Genomic DNA, 20176 nt, shown 5'->3' with positions numbered 1-20176 from the left:
GAATCTGGCTTCTCTACCTCACATTGACTGCTTTAAAGGAGAGGACCTGTAGCTTCCATTTGCCCCATATCCTCCACCCCAGTAATTTGTACAGAGTAGCCAGAGTGGGCTGCTACATGACACCTGAGGCTTGGTGGGTAGTCATTGGGATGACCCTCACTGATACTGCCTCAGAAAGGACCCATCTCCCAATCATATAGCAGCTTCTCTTTGAACACTTGTCATGTGTTTACACTCCAGTGGGAGAGAAGTATAAAGTAAGGCTTAGCATAACAACTTAGACCATGAGACTGCAAGTACTAAAGTAAATGAAAAGACTACAAGGGTTAGAAGCATTCAGAGACGAGAGGAAGCATGACGGTTATAATAGTAGCAAACTTATTTTGAGAACTATAGGGTCAGTCAGTCTTATGCCCTTTTTATTAATGTGGATCCTGAGACTCAGAGTTTACATGATCAGCCCAGGGTTGCACAGCAAATAAGTGTCAGAGTTAGGACTCTGAACCCCCTCCACAGCTTCTCAAGGGAGAGCACTCTGGGCTCTGTGTTGGGTGGCCTGGAAGCTCTAGGTGAAGAGTCTGGAAGGATAGATCAGATATGGTCAAGAAGGGAGAGGCTGAGATGTTGTAGGACAAAAGTCTAAGAAGTGGAGCCATAGTATCCCTAAGGTATTACAACTTGTGCCTTCTGTTCTCCTTTCAGATGAGGGGAAACTCAGGCTTAGGCCACAGAGCCATAGCACATGATTATTAAATAAGGTTTGTCCCGTGCTTCTTTGTGTCCATACATTATTTCATTTAGCCTCCGACTATGCTAGAAGGTACTGGAGGTCATCCCCTTGCCATGGATGGAGCTGAGGTCTTTTGATTTTAAGTCTCATCCATGCTCTCTTCACATTTCTATAGTGGGAGAGCACAGGCTTTGCAATCAGACACACCTGGGTTTGAACCCCACCTCCTCCATCTCTCTAAGATCTTAAGGTGTGCAAGTTGGGTGATTCCAGGTAAAGAACAGGACTTTTGAGAGGCAAGCATATGCTAAGGAGTGGACAACATAAGGGAGGCATAATAACGTCAAAATTCTAGGTATGAAGAAAGTGAGGTGCCCCCCAGGGATGAAGTGACTTGCCCAAGATCACACAGTGAGTTAATAACCGGCAGTACTGGGATTAGAACTCAGGTCTCTGGTCTCCTAAGAGAGCTTACTAGTTTTTCCTTACACAGCATTGCTCCCTGAGAGGGCATGGGGTAAAAGCCTAGGGATCCATCAGTGCACTTTCTAGCTAGAGAGAGGGCCTTAGAGATCGATCATGTCCATCCTCTATACTTGGCATATGAGAAAAAAGAGGCCCAGGATGCTTAATTTACATGTCCATTACCAGATGGAGCTACCACAGAGCACGAGGAAGCCCACTGGTCTTTTTACACTACCAGGTAAAACTTCCAAATTGCCTTTTTTCTATGCAAATCTAAGTCCTCATTCCAAATGCCAGTAACAGAACAACTGGTTTCGGGAATTTCCCCCCAAAATACAATCTCATTTCCTCTCTGTCTCTTTCTCTCTCTCTCTCTCTCTCTCTCTCTCTCTCTCTCTCTCTCTCTCTCTCTCTCTTTTCTTAGTAAGGATAATATACTAGAAGTGGGTGGGGCTTCAGTGGAAGGTCTTGGTAGAAAAAAATATAAAAATTTGATAGTCTCTAAAATCTAGGGAGGTCCTCAAAGACAGGAAAGTATAGCCCCTCGCCTATTCCAGCTAGCTCAGCACTTGTCCTCCCCACTCACAATAGGCCTTCAGAAGGCCCAGCTTTCCCTTGGCAGCTGTATCTGGTGAACAACAACGGAAATCCCTGGTATTTTTCTTTGCATGCAACCAACCATGGAGATTTAGGTTAGACATTATTGGCCTGGCAGTTACAATAGCTCTAGCTTTACCTCCTACACCTGCTGCCATGTTTGCTGAGCCTCATGGGGATGGGAAAAGGATGTTCCCCTCCAAACGGATCGAATCTTCAAGAGTCCATGGAGGCAGAGCTAGCTGGGACTTAGGTGCTAGAAGAGGTCATCTACAATGCAGGGACTAAGAGGGTGGCTCAGCTTAGAGTCATCATCACTGATGGAGCTGATTGGAAAGGTCCCATCCTCCCCCTTGGCTCAGCTGTGCCCCCAGGCCTGCACCTGAACCCCAACGCCTGTCTGGTGTTTACGGGATTGACGCTGCCACCCTTTTGGACCCTTTGGGACCTAATCTGTTTTCATTTCTGTTCTCAGCTGTCTGGTCTCCACGGGCCTCACCTCCAGGTTTCTGTGTGCCTGTCCCCTACGATGCAGCCCCATGAGGCTCTTCCAGCCTAGCACACTCCTCTGGCCTTTGTTCTCTTCAGCCGAGCTGCCAGTTCTGTGGCTGGCCCTTCAGACAAGCTCTGTTGGGTGAACCTTGCTGCATTCTTCCCTTTGTCTGCACCCCCAGTGGGCAAGGCTATGGTTCTAAGGCACAAAAGGGGCGCCTGTGTGGCTGCTCTAGACTGACCTCCAATTGGCTGGCTATTCTGTTCTGAGCTTTCTTCTGCCCCAGGACTCACTTATCTCCCTTGTAAAGATATGGGACCAAGATTGGTTTATGACCCACTGGTCTTCAAGATAGTTGATACGCAAATGAACATACTTTTATTTTAATAGTCAGTGTTTTTATTTTATGTTGATTTTCATCTGTGGCAAATGATACTGCTTTTCTACTTATGGTAGTAATGTAAGTTGTCTTTTCATTTTATGTATTTATTTAACAAATATTCAGTGTCTACTCTATGCCAAGCACTATTCTAGCCACTAGGGATATCTGTCTTCATGGAGATTACATTCTAAAAAGACTGAGAATGATGGTGGGGGTGGAGGGTGACTAGGCAGCTCTTGGTATTTGTTTTTTCTTTTCTTTTTTATTTTATTTAAAAAAATTTTTTGTTACTTATTAATTTTAGAGGAAGGGAGGAAGGAAGGGGGGGAACCATTGACTTATTGTTCCACTTATTTATGCATTCACTGGTTGATTCTTTTTTTTAAAAAAAAAATTTAATCCTCACTTGAGGATAGATATGTTTTTTATTGATTTTTTTTTTTTTTTTAGAGAGAGAGGAAGGGAGAGAGAAAGAGAAACATCATTGTGAGAGATAAACATTGATTGGTTGCTTCCTGTACAGGCCCCATAACCAAGTATGTGCCCTGATCGGGAATGGACCCCATATGTGCCCTGTCCTGGGATCAAACCCGAAACCTTGGTGTATCGGGACGATGCTCTAATCAGCTGAGCTACTGGGCCAGGGCAAGTATGTGTTTTTTTAGTAAAGAATGAAAGGGAGAGGCTTCTCTGAGGAGGAGTCATGGATGGACAGATCTGCATAACCCAGGGGTGGGCAAACTTTTTGACTCGAGGGCCACAGTGGGTTCTTAAACTGGACCGGAGGGCCGGAACAAAAGCATGGATGGAGTGTTTGTGTGAACTAATGTAAATTCAAAGTAAACATCATTACATAAAAGGGTACGGTCTTTTTTTTTTTTTTTTTTTTTTTTTTTAGTTTTATTCATTTCAAATGGGCCGGATCCGGCCCGCGGGCTGTAGTTTGCCCACGGCTGGCATAACCTGAGGGAGCAAACCATGTAACAGTCTGTGGTAAGAATATTCCAGACCCTTCGGAACAGGTACAGAGACCCCCAAGGTGAGAAAGGTGTGCTTGGCGTGTTTGAGGAGGAGCAGAGGAGATGTGTGGCTAAGCAATGAGCAGAGGAGAGAGCGGTAGAAGGTGAAGATTTGTGTGAGCCCAGGTGAGATACCCGGGCTCTTCCTCTGGGTGAGATGGGAAGGCAGCGGAGTGTTTTGACCAGACATATCTGATTGCTTTTAGAAGGACCCTTTTTGGCTGCTGTTTGGTGAAGAACAGCTGAGAGACCAGTAAGGAAGCTATGACAGTTTAGGCAGAAACTGATGTTGACTTGGACCAAATGATGGTGGTAAAGATGATGAGAAGTGGTAGATTCTGGATCAGTTTTTAATAGAGATCTAATGGAATTTGCTGACATTTCAAAGCTAGAGCGGTTTTAAAGATGACTTCAAGGTGTTCCAGGCTTTAGCACCTAGAATGATGAAACTACTACCATTTGCTAAAAAGGGTAAAGATACAGAAAGAAAAGTTTGAGGGGGAGGGGAGTTAAGAATTTTCAGTAAATTTATTTACGTTTTTTAAAAGTGGGTCAACTGAGCCCTGGTCAGTGTGGCTCATTTGGTTGAGCGTCGTCCCATGCACCGAAAGATAGCTGCCCGGATTGTGAGTCCGTCCCCAGTCAGGGTCCGTACAGGAGGGAACCGATCGATATTTCTCTCTTGCATCAATGCATCAATGTTTTTCTCTCTCCCCCCCCCCTTTCTCTCTCTCTAGAGTCAATTTTTAAAAAACATTTTTTAAAATGTGGGTCAATTGGCAGAAAAAATGTTAATAACAGTGCTACATGAATAAGGCCAACACAGTGATGGCTGAAATTGTGGATAGGATGGACTAGATGTGTCTGTTCTCCCTTCCAGCTCTAAAATTCGGCTTTGGTTATTTCAGACCTTGTAGTCTCCTATTCATGAAGAATGGGAACTTGAGACTCAGCCTAGAATGTAATCGATGGAAAAGGAATGACAGGAAAGGAATCCCTTGCTCCAGGCTTACCTCTTGTTAATTTGGAAGGACTTGGGAAGTTCTTGCTCCCATCCTGGCCTCCTGGCATTGCCTCATTCACTCACGCACTGAATCACTGAGCACCTTACGCCTCACCTTGCCTTGGAGGCCCTGGAGACAACACAGGTCTGATGTCCTCGAATTCCTAATATAGAGCTATCTCTGCCTCTACCTTCATCCCAGGCCTGGCTTCTCCATGATCCTTGCATGTACCTGGAGCTCCGATGATGTTTGCTAAAAGTGGGCAGTCATAGTCCATGCAGACCCTGCCCTCCCTTTGTCTCTATCCAGTCCCTCCCTTCTCTCTCTCTCTCTCTCTTAAAATATTTTTATTGATTTTTTTTCAGAGAGGAAGGGAGAGGAATAGAGAGTTAGAAACATCGATGAGAGAGAAACATCAATCAGCTGCCTCCTGCACACTCCCTACTGGGGATGTGCCCACAACCAAGGTACATGCCCTTGACCGGAATCGAACCTGCGACCCTTGAGTCCGCAGGCTGACGCTCTATCCACTGAGGCAAACACGTTAGGGCCCTCCCTTCTCTTATTGCCATTTACCCTTTGGGGCCTGGGAGCAATTGGGTTTGCCTCAATGAGAGCAGAAATGGTTTTGTCTTACTTTATTCCATAGGGTTCTCAAAGTTATCAAGCTGGGGGGAAATGCTCAAAGGCTCTTCCTCACCTTTTTGTAAATGAGAAACAGAAGGCCAGAGAGACAAGCAGCTCCCACAGTCCACATCCCATCAGCACAGTTCTACTTTTAAAAATAAATTCTAGCCCTAACCGGTTTGGCTTAGTGGATAGAGCGTCGGCCTACAGACTGAAGGGTCCCAGGTTCGATTCCGGTCAAGGGCATGTACCTTGGTTGCGGGCACATCCCCAGTGGGGGTGTGCAGGAGGCAGCTGATTGATGTTTCTCACTCATTGATGTTTCTGACTCTCTATTCCTCTCACTTCCTCTCTGTGAAAAATCAATAAAATATATTTTAAAAATAAAAATAAATAAATTCTGAATCTGCCTGCTTCTCACCAGCTTCCCTGTCACTATCCTGGCTAAGCCGCCATCATATTTCTCCCAGATAACTGCATCAGCTCTTCGCCAGACCTCTTACTTCCACCCTTGCCCCTGGAGGTCTCCACCCAGCAGCCAGAGAGATCCTGTTAAAATCAAAGTCAGGACCAGCCAATGTGTCTCAGTGGTTGAGCGAGCATTGACCTATGAACCAGGAGATCATGATTCGATTCCCAGTCAGGGCACATGCCCAAGTTGCCGGGCTTGATCACTGGTAGGGGGCATGTAGGAGGCAGCCAATCAATGATTCTTCTCTCTCATTGATGTTTCTGTCTCCCTCTCTCCTCCCTACCTTTTTGAAATCTATAAAAATGTATTTAAAAAAAAAAAGTCAGATTATGACCATCCACTGCTCAAAACCCTGCAGTGTTCCCGTGTCACTCAAAGGACAAGCCCAAGGCCTTAAATGGACTTCAGGCCCTGCACAATCTGGGGCCTGACCCCATTACTACCATTCTCCCCTGATTCACTCGGCCTCAGCTACCGTACACTGGTGTCTTTTCTGTTCCTAGAATACTTCAAGTATATACGTACCTCAGGACCTTTGCACTTGCTATTCCCTCTGCCTTTCCTCAGATCCTTACAGTGCCTTTTTCCTTACTTCATTCAGGGCTCTGATTAAATGTTACCTCCTCAAGAAGCTTTCCCTGACCGTGGGTTCTAATCCTGCCCTCTTCCATGTTTTTCTCTAACCTCTTTTCTCGTTTATTTTTCCTTTATTGCCATCTGACACATATATTGCCTGTCTGTTCCATTAAATTGTAAACTCATGCAGGTAAGAATTTTCATCTGACTTAGTCTCTGCTTTATCCGTAGCACTTAGCACAGTGCCTGTCATTTAGTGGGCACTTAATAATAAAGATGTATGGAATGAATGAGTGTTCAGAGCTTAAGCAGGGCAGCTTGTGTGGTCCTTCCTGCAACCCCACAAGTTCACCCACAAAGGGGTTATGGTCTGCCTTAGAAAACTCAGCTAACAGCTCTACCAAAGCTACTTGGCATCACTTTTGTTTCCAAGATAATGACCAGGTAGTGAGAGGGACCCTCTCTGCACGGACTGGCCTTGCAAGGCTGGGTTGCGGGTAGGGAGAAGCATAGAGCAGCCATCAGCACATCTCTCCCTTTCCCAACCCTGAGGGAACCAGGGGGCATATCTCTTCCCTGTCCTTAAAGTAATTTCTGACTTCTGGGGCCCAAGAGTAGCAGAACCTCAGTAATTAGTGGGCGGATGGGGAGTGAAATGGGGAAGCCAAGAGGAGTTTAGTAACATCCTCCTGCGTCTGTCCTATTGCACTGGCTAAATTTAATGTGCTGTGGAGTCAAACACCCTTACTGAGTAACCAGTGATCTCGGGCAAAGTTTCATCACCTCTCTGATCTTAGCTTTCTCATCGGTAAAATGAGGACAACTTTTCTTACAAGATTTTGAGAATCAAGCAGGGGCTTAGTAAATATTAGCTGTTACTTTTTTGTTTGTAGCTACAAATAATGAGGTACACCAATGGGGCCACTCATTTTTAGCTATTTAAAAAAAAAACCACCAGCTAACATTTATTGAGCACTTTCCATGAACCATTTAATTCTTGCTGCCAAGCCTGTGGGGTGCAGTGTTCTTGCTTATAGACAGGACACCGGGCTTGAAGAGGTAGGGTTTTGCCTCAAGTCCCACAAGTAGACAGTCACAGTGCTGAGGTCAGAACCAACACTGTCTGACTTCAAAGGTCAGGAGGCCTTTTGGGGGAGTCCCAGCAGCTTTTCTGGATCTCAGTTCACATCTCTGTGAGCCACAGATTATGACGCATGGTTTCTGGGTCTCCTGGTGGTCACGATGGTGGTGGTCATCTGACGTTTCTTGGTGCTCTGGGTGTTGACTGTGAATAACAAACCTCCAGGTGGCCCCTGGCTCAACATCATCCGCTGCAGAAGAGCACTTCAGCTCTCCTGGCACCATCTCAGGCATCTTGCTGTTTGGACTGGGATGGAGATGAATTGAGGAAAAGGATAGAAGGGATGGAAATGTAGGAAATGAAGCCCCACAGGAGCCTTCAGCTGAGCTTTTGCTTTCCTGGGTGTGTGTGAGCACTCACACGTACTGGGGAGGGAAGGGTGGTGCAGGGATTTGCTCCCACCCCCTTCTGCTTGGAATTCCAAACATTTCCAATCAGATAAAGGTGGCTGAAAATACCCTGGACTTGTCTGGACTAGTTGGAGGCGGTGCTGGGGTGAGGAGGTTGAGGCCACAGGGACAGAGATCCGCAAGGTCTGGCCCATCTGAGGCGCTTGTCCAGGGTCACGTGGGCCCAATTGCTCTTTTCCCCTGGAATCCTGCAGGTTTCAGGGCAAGGCTCAACAGAGGTGGAGGAGGATTGGACTCTTTTGTATCAATAAGCCCTTCTACTCCAAAATGTCACCTGTCAGCTTCCACACTAATTATTTCATCTTTTAGATACCCCTGAGAGAGAACCCAGGTGTCACTCATTCATCTGTGTGTGTGTGTTACTTTCATCCTCCTCACGCTGGAGCACTAGTAGTAGGAGCCCTTTGAGATGATCCCCTTCACTTTCCAGATGGCAAAAGTCTTGGGCTTTCCAAGCATCCCAAGCAAGTCAGTGATCGAGCTGGGACCTGGCCCCTGCATCTGCTGACTCTCAGCCCAGTGCTGTTTTCTTTATAGCATGCAACATTGGGCAGGAAGGAGGGAGTGGCTGCTTTAGACTATGGAATACAGTACTTGGAAGCATAAATCCCAGAATGAAGCAGTTTTAGGGAAGGGGTTGGCCCCAGAAACCAAGTCTCTGTTCTGTGTAGGTTGCTACCACAGTCCCTCCTGCCTTTTGCCTCAACACAATGCAAAAGATGCCTTTTCCACAACCTTCCAATAGCGTTCTGTCCCTCTTCCTGAGCCTGGGAGAACTTGGTGTCTGGGGAATCCTGGGCACCCTACCCAGTCAATCATCTGGTGTCTCAGGTCCTCCTCCTACTTTTGCCAGACAGTGAGGATGGGGATGGAGAGAAAGAGAAAACTGGCCTTTCTTCCCTTCCCTCCTCACTGTCCGCCAGTCAGCGGCACTCATCAGCACCTTCTCTAGGCCCAGCACTGACGGGGCTAGGCTGGGGGAACAGAGCTCATGGTGAAAAATGAACAGCTCAACAAACTGGTGAGAGAGCTCAAGAAGACTGGGGGACAGAGAGCAGGAGGCCTCTTTGAAGAAGTGACCTGCAGGTTAAGACCTAAGAGATAAGTAGGAGAGAGCTAGGCAGAGGGACCAGCATGGACAAAGGCCCTGAGGCTGAACAGAACGTGGCATGTGAGCAGTGAAGCAGCCTGGCCTAGACAAAGCCGAGGAAGCCTGGCAGGGTCTTGCAGACCATGGAGAAGGCTCCAGGACCCAGTGATATGGCTACCATCTACTCAGAATCTGCCATGTGGTGTGCAGTTCTAAGAGCTTTACATGTTTGGAATCCTCACAGTGTTTTTGTGAAATAAGTACAATGGGGATTTTTAATCCCCACTTTACAGATGAGAACCACAACTAAACACCTTCATCTGTTTTGTTACCTTGCCCACTCTTTGCTCTGGCAGTCCCGCTTGGTAGAGAAATAGAACTTAATTTGTCACCCACCTTGGCTTCACCCAATAGTGCCACCGTTTTAAAAATGAGGCAACTGGTACCAGAGAGGAGCAGAACCTGGTCTAGGGCCCAGAGCAAGGCCATCGGAGTTTCCTCTGTCAGCTTGTGTTGCCTTCTTGGACAGCCCCTGGGACAGAGTTGGACAAGAGCAACCGAGGAGAGAGGAGCCGAGCTAAGGCCCAGCCAATGGGGGCAGGGGGTGGGGAGGAATAGAGGGAAAGAGGCAAGGATTTCCAGTAGAGCTGACAAAGGGAAATGTTTTCCAATAGATCTGTCCAACAAGTAAATGTTCCATAGGGAGAGGAGGAGCCCCTTATGACAAGTGTGTAAGCAGAGAATGCCCTAGCGAGGATTGTGAACTCCCACAGGCATGGGCCATCTGGAGTGAAGCAGACCCCCACCATGTGAACTGGGTGCTCCACCTTTCTGAAGCCCATCTGGGCAGTGATGATGTTAGGGGTGAGCTTGCGCATCCCATGGAAGGTGGATGGGTTTGTTGTTAGGTCACTTTTGAGTTTCTGTGTGTCAAGGGTGTGCCTTGGTCCTTCTTACTATAGATACTGGGAGAAGAGTGAAAGGCTGTGGTCATCTACTCATGAAAGAATAGGGCGTCACCAGGGTTGAAAGAGAGTTGAGATGAGGCAGGCCTTGGAATTCCAGGGAATTGATGCATATGAGCATGCAGCGGCCAGCCAGGAGCCATTACGTGCTTAGGCTCTGGATCCAGACTCCCTAGGTTCAAATCCCAACTCTGCCATTTATGAACTATATGACCATGGGAGGATCACTTGAACTCTGAGCCTGATTCCACTCTGTAACATGGAGAGTAATTTTTAAAAATATATTTTTATTGATTTCAGAGAGAGGAAGGGAGAGGGAGGTAGAAACATCAATGATGAGAGAAAACCATGGATCGGCTGCCTCCTGCACACCCCTACTGGGGATCAAGCCCACAACCCAAGCATGTGCCCTTGACCAGAATCAAACCTGGGACCCTTCAGTCCGCAGGCTGACGCTCTATCCACCGAGCAGAACCGGCTAGGGCAACATGGAGAGTGTTAGTAGCCCTTTCTTCAGGGGGTTATTGTGAGGATTAAGTGCATTTGTATACACAGTGAAGCTCTTAGTAGGTAAGTGCCCAGTAAATATCAGCCGTCACTCCCAGGAAAGGATGTGAGCCTCCAAAGGAGCATCTGTGCCCCAGTAAATGCTTTTCTGAATTATCTCTGCCTCCAAGGCAAGCACCCAGTTTCTGAGCTGAGGAAGGAGGTGGAGAGCCCACGCTCGCACTGCTGGGCCAGATAGCTTTCTCAATTCCCCAGCTGAGGTGTTATCTCCTCCCGGCACAACCACTTCCTTTTCTGAGAAATGAGCACATCTGTCAGGCTTAACTTCTTAGAACTAATGGTGGGGAGGAGGAGGAGGGAGAGAAGAGGCTGGCAGCTGACAGGGCAGAGTTGGAGAAAGATTAAAACAAAGTTTGCCGTGCGGATGCCTGCAAATATCCCCTAAGGCCCAGACGGCTTGGGCCCCGGATGACACCCTCTTCAGCCAGTGATACCAAGGTCCCCTTGTTTTACCAAGTGCCTTCATCCGCTCATCTTACCACTGCTGCCTGTGGATGGGGTCAGAGCAGGAGAAACTGAGGCTCAGAAGTAGAGAGACTTGCTATGTCACCCACAGCTGGGCTGGCTAGAGTGAAGTGTCAGGCCCAGCGGAGTTTGGCCACCCATCTCTTTGCCCCTGCCCCACTAAGCCGCCCCTCTGAGTTGCCCACATCCAGGCCCATGTTCCCTGGGAAAGTCAGGGGAAGTGGATTTCAACCACAAACCTCACTTCTTCCCACTCTCCGCCTGCAACTCCCTGCCAAGAGAGTGATAAAGCCTCTCCATTTGCCCCCCACCCTTCCTGCCATCTCCCAGGGACCGCCTAACAAGGCCTCATTGGTCTACTCAGCAGGCATTTATCAACCTCTCTCCCAGGGACACTGAGGCTGGGAGCAGGAGACTGTGAGTGAGTCACAGCCTGCCCATGCAGGGCTTTGCGAGTCCAGGGCAAGATACAGTCCTGGTGTCCCTGGCACTTTCTCTGGGCTGCTAAGAGCCCCTTCCTCTTCTCCACCTACTTCTTTCCTGAAATAACCGCGCAGGAAGGAAGCAGGGGGCCTGGGTCACCCTAGAGGAAGGAAGGGCTCGTCTGGCACAGGCACTTGTTCCCCACTGAAGCCAGGACGGAAGGGTTTCACTTTCCCTCCTGGTCTCCGTCACGTCCTTTTCCTGTGGTACCAGCTCCCCCTCGGCTGGCAGGGCCAGGGCTTATTCATTCAGCGTGTGGCCTCTGGCCACCTTCCCCTTCCTAGAGGGACTCAGGACTATAGCCCTGGCCCAGAAAGTGGGGTTTGCTGCTGCACGTGCTGGGCTTGAAACTGGCTCCCCACTTACTTTGCGCAGGTCTCAGTGTCTCTGAGCCTCAGTTTACCTGGGTTTAGAATGAGGACCTCCTTCAGTCACAGAAGTATATATACCTGGCCCACAATGGGGCCTCAAGAAGTGTTGTCCCTTTGAAAGTGGACAGAGAGATGTACAAGGTTAGAAGCAAAGACACTGGAGCCAGACTGTTGGTGTAGGCAACCCAGCCAGGTCACCAGATTCATTTAGAATGGCACCTGCTGTGTTCTAGGCACAGTACCAGGTTCTAGAGATACTAGTGACAAAATCACACACTGTCTGGTGAGAGAAAAAGGACAAAAAATCATCACTCAGGTGACCATGATTGACATGTAATCAGGGATATGGCCCAGTCAGGGTAAATGGCTTTAGCTCAGTGACTGGCATGGGTAAAGCATTTAAATGTGCAGTAAAGGGTAGCCACCATACCAGCAGTTATTAGTTTATTGTTATTTGACAAGTGAGGACACTAGGAGCCAGAGAGGTGAAGTAACCTGCTCAAAGTCATAACCCTAGGAAGAAGCGTGGAAACATGGGAGGTGAGAGAGGCGAAGAATGGGAACTGGAGAGCTGATCAGGTTCAGCAGGGACTGTATTGTTGCCCTGATAGGGTAGGTACATCCTTGTGCCAGCCTTTTTCCTGGCTTCTCCAGGGTTGCAGGTGGATTGCATTATTCAGTTGGCTGCTTCTGGGCAGAGATCTATCCGATGTTAGTCATCACGGTTTGGATGGGTCCCTGGCTTCAGACATGGATCAGACTTGATTCCTGCTACACTGAGGCACCGTGACTGATGGGAGAGACTGACACACAGATAGAGAGCCTCAGCGTAGGGATGCCCTGCCTTCCCTTCCTGCCTCAGGCCTTTGCACTTGCTTCTGCTGGAACATGCTCTTTTGACCTGAGATTATTTTTTTTTAATATATTTTATTGATTTTTTTACAGAGAGGAAGGGAGAGGGATAGAAAGTTAGAAACATCGATGAGAGAGAAACATCGATCAGCTGCCTCCTGCACACCCTGCACTGGGGATATGCCCGCAGCCAAGGTACATGCCCTTGACTGGAATCGAACCTGGGACCCTTCAGTCCGCAGGCCGATGCTCTATCCACTGAGCCAAACCGGCTAGGGCTGACCTGAGATTATTGATCCTTGGCCACCTCCACCTCCTCATTCAGATCTCAGCTCAAACCTCACTTTTCCAGAAAGATCTCTGAGCATTCCACCACCTACATCAGTTCCCCAGGCATTGTCACCTCCCCATAACTTACTGTCTTCAAAACCCAATCACCTCTGAAGTTGTCTTGTTTCTTATCTTCTCTGCTTCCCACTATGACAGTGTTTCTCAGCCTTTTTTTCCTTATTACCACCCCCAAGGAGTCTTCTTAGACATTTTTGTCCTAATTGCCCTCCCATTACATTTGAATACCACCACTGTACTATGTATGTCTATATGTGCTGTGGTGCTGCAAAGCCACAAACCACTGCAATACCCGGAATTTTTCACTTGGCTCCATTGGAGTTGATATCACCCCAGCTGAGCATGCACAGACTACAGCACAAGCTCCAGGAAAGCAGGAACCTTGTTTGTATTGCTCACTGCTGTGTCTCCAGAGCCGAGCTTGGTGCATGGAAGGTGTTCGGTAAATATTTATGGTGTGAATGAAAGTCCATAAACCCTGGAAGCACAAAGACGACTTTTGTCCCAGAGTTGAAGGGACTAGTAGGGAAGGATTCTGGGAAGACAGGACTCCAACGTGAGGTTGGCTAACTGAGGAAGAGAGATGCAAGAAGGGTGACCAGTTAGAGGGACACAGTGTTGGCAAAGGCACAGGGCCAGGAAGCACTCTGGAGCATGTGGGGTGGGCCCAGGACTGTGGGAGGCAGGGCCTTGAAAGTGGGCCCAGCCTTGACTTCTGTGGACCCTGGTTCTTGTCTTACCATTCTGAAGGGCCCCAATGCCAAGCTGGGAGACCCCAATTTCTATCCAAGTTCTACCACAAACTGGCTGTGACACTAGAATGGGCAGGTATGCTGGCCTTATTGACTAGTGGGGTCTGCCTGGCTAGTAGCCCATGATTCTCCCATGGGGGTCATTAGCCACTGCCTCTCGCCAGCGGCCCTGAAACTCCCACGTGGATTCCTGTGGTAGCAGTCACAGCTGCAAAGAGAACTTCCTCCATTTGCTGTAACCCACGCTGAGGACGTAGACAGTCTCCCAGGCCTGGGTCTCCTAAAGCCTCTGTGACATCAGAGGCCTCCCTGCAACTCACCCTTACCTCTCATCTCTCTGCCCACCACGCCAGCTCTGGCGAAAACCAGTGGGAGCCATTGAGGAGCACTGGGGGCTTATCTCTGCTTTTCCAGACTGGGCTGCTTTCAATCCTGTTTATTTATCCAGAGCAGCCGCCCGCTGAGAAAATGGCTGTGTTTGTTTCCAAGTGTGTCGTGTGAACCGTGGGCTAAATATACCCACACCGCTGCCTCCCGGCACCCGCCCTGGAACAGCACGCCCCATTCTGCCGGTGCTCTGTCTACAAAAGCAATTCGCAGAATCCACAGCCTTGGAAATCCTGCCCCCCTCCACCCCCCTAAGAGAAGGCGCTCCTTGAAGTGGAGATGAAGTGTTGTTCTGGCCAGGAATGCACTCGTGGGGGCTGGGCAGGTCAGAGCCTTGTTCTTGATGGCACCGAAATGAGAATGTTCCCTCCACCCTGGAATGACTGTTCCTGGACAGTGAGTGCTTTGTGCCTTTGCAGGGACGGAGCCTGTTTACTCCAGCCCAGCCCCAGAGCCGAAAATGTCCTGTGGCTGCCAGCCCTCTACTTCAGGAAAGTTCCCACTGAGGGAGCCAGGCCGCTCCCACTTTGGCTACAGCCCCAATGTCCCGGGCTTCTTATGGGACATTTGGCCCCTTGGGATAACCATGGCCTTCTGACCATGCCTCCCCACAGCCAGGGACTCCCCCCATCACAGGTCTGTCTTTTTTGTGAATTCACCTGGGCCTACTTTGCTTCGGATCAGAAAAATTAAAACTCCTATAAGAATTTTTTTTGCCAACAAAAATGGAGGCTAGCCAGGATAAAGATGGAGAGACAGGGACGCATATCCACACCAGCCATGCCTGGCAGCAACAAGGCCAAGAGTTCAAGGGGGGCTGACTGCTGCCGCTGCTATACCTTCTCCCCAGGCCCAAGACTCACCTCCACCCCACCCCACCTCCTTTTAAACAGGAATCCGTTCAGCACTAGTGACAGGACAGGTCCTCCCCAATGCCCCGCACAGGGAATGTAGCAGCACTCCCTTTGGAGCTGGGCAGTCCTGAGTTCTGATCTTGGCTTTGTCACCTTTTAGCAAGGCCTTCCTACTGTAAACCTCAGTTGTCTCATCTGTGAAATAAGTTTCAGATCGCTAGTCTGGGAATTATGATGAAGGTCCAATGAGATAATAGTGCCTGGCACTTAGTAGACATGCAATACTTTTGTTCTACCCATGTATGTATCGACTACCAACTATGTGCTAGATAGTGTTCTGGGTGTATAGAAACAAGACAAAATCTCTGCCTCGTTAAGCCACATCAAGTGCAGGAGATAAATCAAACAAAAACAAAGTGTAGAATCTGGTTATGAAAAGTGCTGAGAAGAAAAATAAAGGAAGGTAAGGAGATAGATAGATAGATGGGGGTGGATACCATGTTAGACACGGGGGCCGGGGAAGGCCTCTGAGGAGGTGACGTTTGAGCAGAGTCAGGAGTGCAGTGAGGGAGGGAGGCAGGTGATGATCTTGGGTCCAGCGCTCCAGGCAGCAAGAGCAACAAGCTCCTGAGCTCAGCAGACACTCCGGAACAGCGAGGAGGCCGTGCTACGTGTGGAGTGTGCAGTGGGGAGGGGCCCTGCTAAGCCTGCTGGTTGTGATAAGGACTTGATTCCAGGTACGATTGGGAAACCTCGGGAAGGTTAAGAGCTTGGAGTGATGTGGTCTGAATGGGACTTTTCCCAGCAGAAGGGTAAGCTTTCTGGTAAGGGCCGTGGCTTATGTGTCACTGCTACCTTCCTAATGGCTGAATAAATGTTGAGGATTCTTTGAGTCAAGTTGGCAGCTCAGTGCACGTGGCACTTGCTAGGATACCAGGGATATGAACAGACATGACAGTGGCTTTCTGAGCGCGGAGAGAAGCTGGTAGAGGGCTTTAAGCACAGGCGTACTATGATCTATGTTTTTAAAAATCTTCTTTGTGTGGAGCATGGACTGGGGGGGGCTTATCAAGACCAGAGGTGGGCCAGTCAGCATCAGAGCAAACTGGCTGGGTGCGACCTGCAGGCCCTGTCTGAGGAGCAGGCACCCTCAGTTAGCTGGGACCAGGTGAACTGTGGCCCAAGGGGTGAGCGCTTGGCAGAGGCAAGAACACTGGCTCTGGAACCAGCCAGGAATTCATCTCATTCCCTCCCTGGACCCACACAGCGCATTGATTTTTAGGTGCCACATGCTAGGCTTGGGTTTTGGTTCCGCCACTGACAGAGCTGGGTGACCTGATCAAGTCCCTCCGCCCTCAGGGGCCGATTTCCTGGTCTGTAAATGGGGAGAGACAGCCTGCCTTGCAGCATTGTTGGGAGGATTAAAGGACAAATGGGGTGGGAAGCTTCTCATTAAAGGGTACTCTAAGCTCCCCTTTCCCTGCCCCACAGGCCAGCTCCACCCCAGGCTGGGTAATTTAACCCAAAGCCCCTCCCTCCCATATCATGTGCTTCCCTCCTGACTAGCTTCAGGGCCCAGAGCTGTTGCTCACCTCCTCCTGGACGCAGAGTCATGTCCCCCCTGGGGTGGGGAACAGGGCTGGAGCTCATAGACCTACCCCAGGCCCGTGTGCTTGTTCTGGTCTCTGCGTTGCCCTGCTCAGCCTCCCTGGGCAGAGGAAGAGGGAGACATCCTCTGCCAGGAATCATTCTGGGAATTCACTTTCCCTTTTCTCTCCCTCCCTCTCTCCATCACAGCAGTGGAAAGCTTATGGCTCCACCCTGCCCTCACTCAGATTCTACTCCAGGCTTCTCTGCGGCTTAGATCACACGTGGTCAGCTCTCGCTCACCCCTGCACCCTCGTCTCTCCTATCCCTTCCTTCTGCACTCTGCTCCAGCAATTGGCCTCCAGTCATTTCCTGCCCATCTCTTTCCCACCTCAGGTTCTAGAGTACCGTTTCCTAGCTGTCTGACCTGGAACAAGGCTCTTTTCCTACTTCACACTCGCTTTCTCAGCAATAAAATGGGTTGGTCATTTCCAACTGGAGGTCAAGAAGGAGGGCAGTTCTTAACCCTTTATCAGGCCCAGAGTGGGCAAGGATGACAGCAGTTTTTCACATTAAGGCCATCGCATGAAGATGGCCCCCTCTCCTGCCCACCCACATTACTGTTTGAGGATTCCAATAGCACCTCTCCTTCTCTCTCTCTCCCTGCAGGACACCTTTGTGGAACTCTACGGGAACAACGCAGCAGCCGAGAGCCGGAAGGGCCAGGAACGCTTCAATCGCTGGTTCCTGACGGGCATGACTGTGGCTGGCGTGGTTCTGCTGGGCTCACTCTTCAGTCGGAAATGACCAGACACTGACCATCCACTCACCCTCCCACGCCCGTCCTTCCCCCACCACATCCCTCCTTTCAGCCACCATTGCCACCAGGAGAACCACTACATATAGCCCATGGCCACCCTCCACATCACAGGGTTGGGCCTAGACCTGGTCCCCCACAATTAGTTTTCTAGAATTTACTATGCTTCTGTGAGAGCTGCCTTCCCCCACACCTCAGTTCTCCTGGCCTCAAAACCCACAAAGCTTCCCCAAAATCTGCCCCATGGAGCTGGCAGGCATGTGGGAGTTCATGGCTGATGGCTGGAAGGGCCCTACCTGATTGGTGGGACCTCCTTATCCCTTAGCCTCCCCTAGAATGCTTTCCTGCCAGGGAGCTAGAAAGTTTTCTGACCCTTTTTCCTAGAAAGACTAGATTGCCTTCGTTTTCATGTTTGTGGCCTCAGAATTGATCATTTCTTATCCCCTCCCCACCCCACCCTCTAGGACCTGGGCTCCCCTTTCTTTCATTCCCACCCTCCAGTGGCCACTTAGGGGCCAATTCTGACTAATTAGGGATTCAGGCTGCTTGGGATAAAGAAACAAGGACCAGGACCCCCTCCCCAACTCTGGCCTGACCAAAGTCTCCCCTCCCACCCCAGCCCCAATGTCCTCTAGAGGTGTCTGGCTAGAGGCCAGCCTAACCCAGGAGGAGGGGGCTGTACTGCAGGAAGCACCCCATACCAAAGCTTGGGTGTCCCTTGCAGTTTAGCACTACCCCAGCTTCCCTCCCCTTCCCCTCCCCTGACTCCCATGACCGTGACTGAGGGACCAACTGGGCCCAAGACAGGTGCCCCAGAGCTGTTTATGGCCTCAGCTGCCTCACATCCTGCAAGGAGATCAGCCTTGTGGCATCTTTGCTTTGGATTGCTGCCCATGGGGTTCAGAGGCCTCTGCCCAGGGCGGAAGGGGAGCTACAGGCAGTAGCTATGGGAGCCCTAGGGTCTTCCCTACCTCAGGCAGGAAGGGCAGGAAGGAGAGCCTGGTGTGCAGGGTGGAAGTAGGGCTGCCTGGAGGGGCCAGTCCTGCCCGGCCAAACAGATTTGTGCCCCACCCCCATTCAGCCTAGGCAGCTGGGCTGCCAGGTCAGAATGGCCTGGCCAGGAGCCCTTCAGGCCTCCCTCCCTCCTCTGCTCTACCCATAGCCTGTCTCATCCCTGGGGGTCCCGGCCTAGCAGCCCTGCCCCCCCACCCACACCCTCTGGGCTCTCTGCTGTACATATTCAAAACTAGTTTTTATTCCTTGTGAAGATATACTATTTTTGTTAAGCGTGTCTGTATTTATGTGTGAGGAGCTGCTGGCTTGCTGTGCGTGTGCACATGGAGAGCTGGTGCCCAGAGATTGAACAGCCTGACGCTCCCTCCCTGCCCTGGTCCGAGGAAGCCAACCGGGGGTCCTGGCTCCTGAGGGGCACCTATCCCTCCCCCAACCCCCACCCCACACTTATCCCAGCTCTTTGAAATAGTTTGTGTGAAGGTGAAAGTGGAGTAATAAACTGTGTTGATCATTGAGCAAAGGGCCTGCGCTCTTGTGTGTTCTGGGACGGGAAAGAAGGGACTGCTTGCCTGACCCAGAGGCCGGAGGAGAGCTGGGTGCTGGTGCTGGCTGTGCTGCCCTCCGGGGAGGCCCGTGGACAAGCTGCTTTCTCCCTTGGGCCTGAGTCTCTCCACCTGCATATTGATGGGCTTTTTATTGAGCGCTTGCTGTGTGCTGGGCACTGGGGCTGTATGTGAACAGGACGGGCAGTTCCTGGCCCCAGGAGCTGACGTTCTGGTGGGAGAAACAGTCAGATAGCCATAGGCACAGTCTTAGACACGGGATTCTGTAGTGAACAAAGTCCTTGCCTTTACGGAGCTTTCATTCTAGTCAGGGAGACAGACAGACAGACAGACAGACAAATATAAAGACAGCTGTTGCAGAGGTGGAAACGACCATGAGGAAGCACGGCCAGACGGACCTAGTGGGGAAAGAGATAAGGGGTCAGACTTGAGGTAACATATTAAAGGTAGATAGCACAAGATCAGCTGTTTTAGAGAGAGTTCTAGAGCGTAAGGAGGCAAGGGTGATTGGAGTTTTTGAAAGAATGATGCCATGACAGTTACAAAAACGAAGCGCACGTCTGGTTAAACAGCATTTCATTCGGGGCCTGAGCATATCTGGGAGTCAGGAAGTCGGCCTCCCTCGGGGTGACCCAGAGGCCCGGGCCTGAAGACTATACAGGTTAACTAAGAGGGGAGCAGGGGCGAGTGGTCCTGATGAAGCAGCAGGTGTCCGGGTTGAACAGTTTTCTTCGAGCTGAAGGAAAGTTGGGGTGTCGAGTTGAGAAATGGGGAGAGCGGACTGAACGTGATCCTGAGGGCAGCCAGAGAGGCTGCTAGGGAATGGCATGCCCCTCAGGGCCCCCAAAGCGCTCTGGCTGCTGTGTGAAGAAAGTTCCGGAGGAGGAGCTGAGTCAAAAAGAAGACGTGGTTTGGTTAACGCTCCAGTTCCGAGGATAGGCCAGGTGTGTATCTTGGGTCACTATTCCTGGTCTTTGGGCAAATTACCAACCGCTGTACCTCAACTTTCCCCTCTATGAAATGGGTATGATGGCAGCACTCCTCTTAGGCGGTGGTGGTCAAGATTGAATGAGATAACCCCAACAGAGGACTGGATGTTGAAGGGGCTGCAGGTCATCACTAATGTGGACTGAAGGGTCCCTGGT

General features: G+C 50.0%; 1 protein-coding gene across 2 annotated transcripts in view; it reads left to right on the top strand.

The window, feature by feature from the left end:
• Nucleotides 1-18988, top strand: part of BCL2L1 (BCL2 like 1) — a 46127-nt gene extending 27139 nt beyond the window's left edge. Inside the window, exon 4 of one of the 2 annotated variants that reach the window (XR_009454064.1) lies at nt 17307-17434. Coding sequence is in view for 1 of the 2 variants with exons in the window: in XM_059705833.1 (XP_059561816.1) it covers nt 17307-17444 (138 nt within the window). In the remaining variant the exon portion in view is untranslated. Of the gene's footprint in view, nt 1-17306 lie in introns of both variants that reach the window. The other variant, XM_059705833.1, reaches the window with a different exon arrangement.
• Nucleotides 18989-20176: the final 1188 nt, after the last annotated feature.

Source organism: Myotis daubentonii, chromosome 8, assembly GCF_963259705.1.
Source record: "Myotis daubentonii chromosome 8, mMyoDau2.1, whole genome shotgun sequence".
In the NCBI taxonomy this organism is placed as follows: Eukaryota; Metazoa; Chordata; class Mammalia; order Chiroptera; family Vespertilionidae; genus Myotis; species Myotis daubentonii.
Note: the sequence above shows the minus strand (reverse complement) of the source record. Positions and strands in the feature narration are given on the sequence as shown.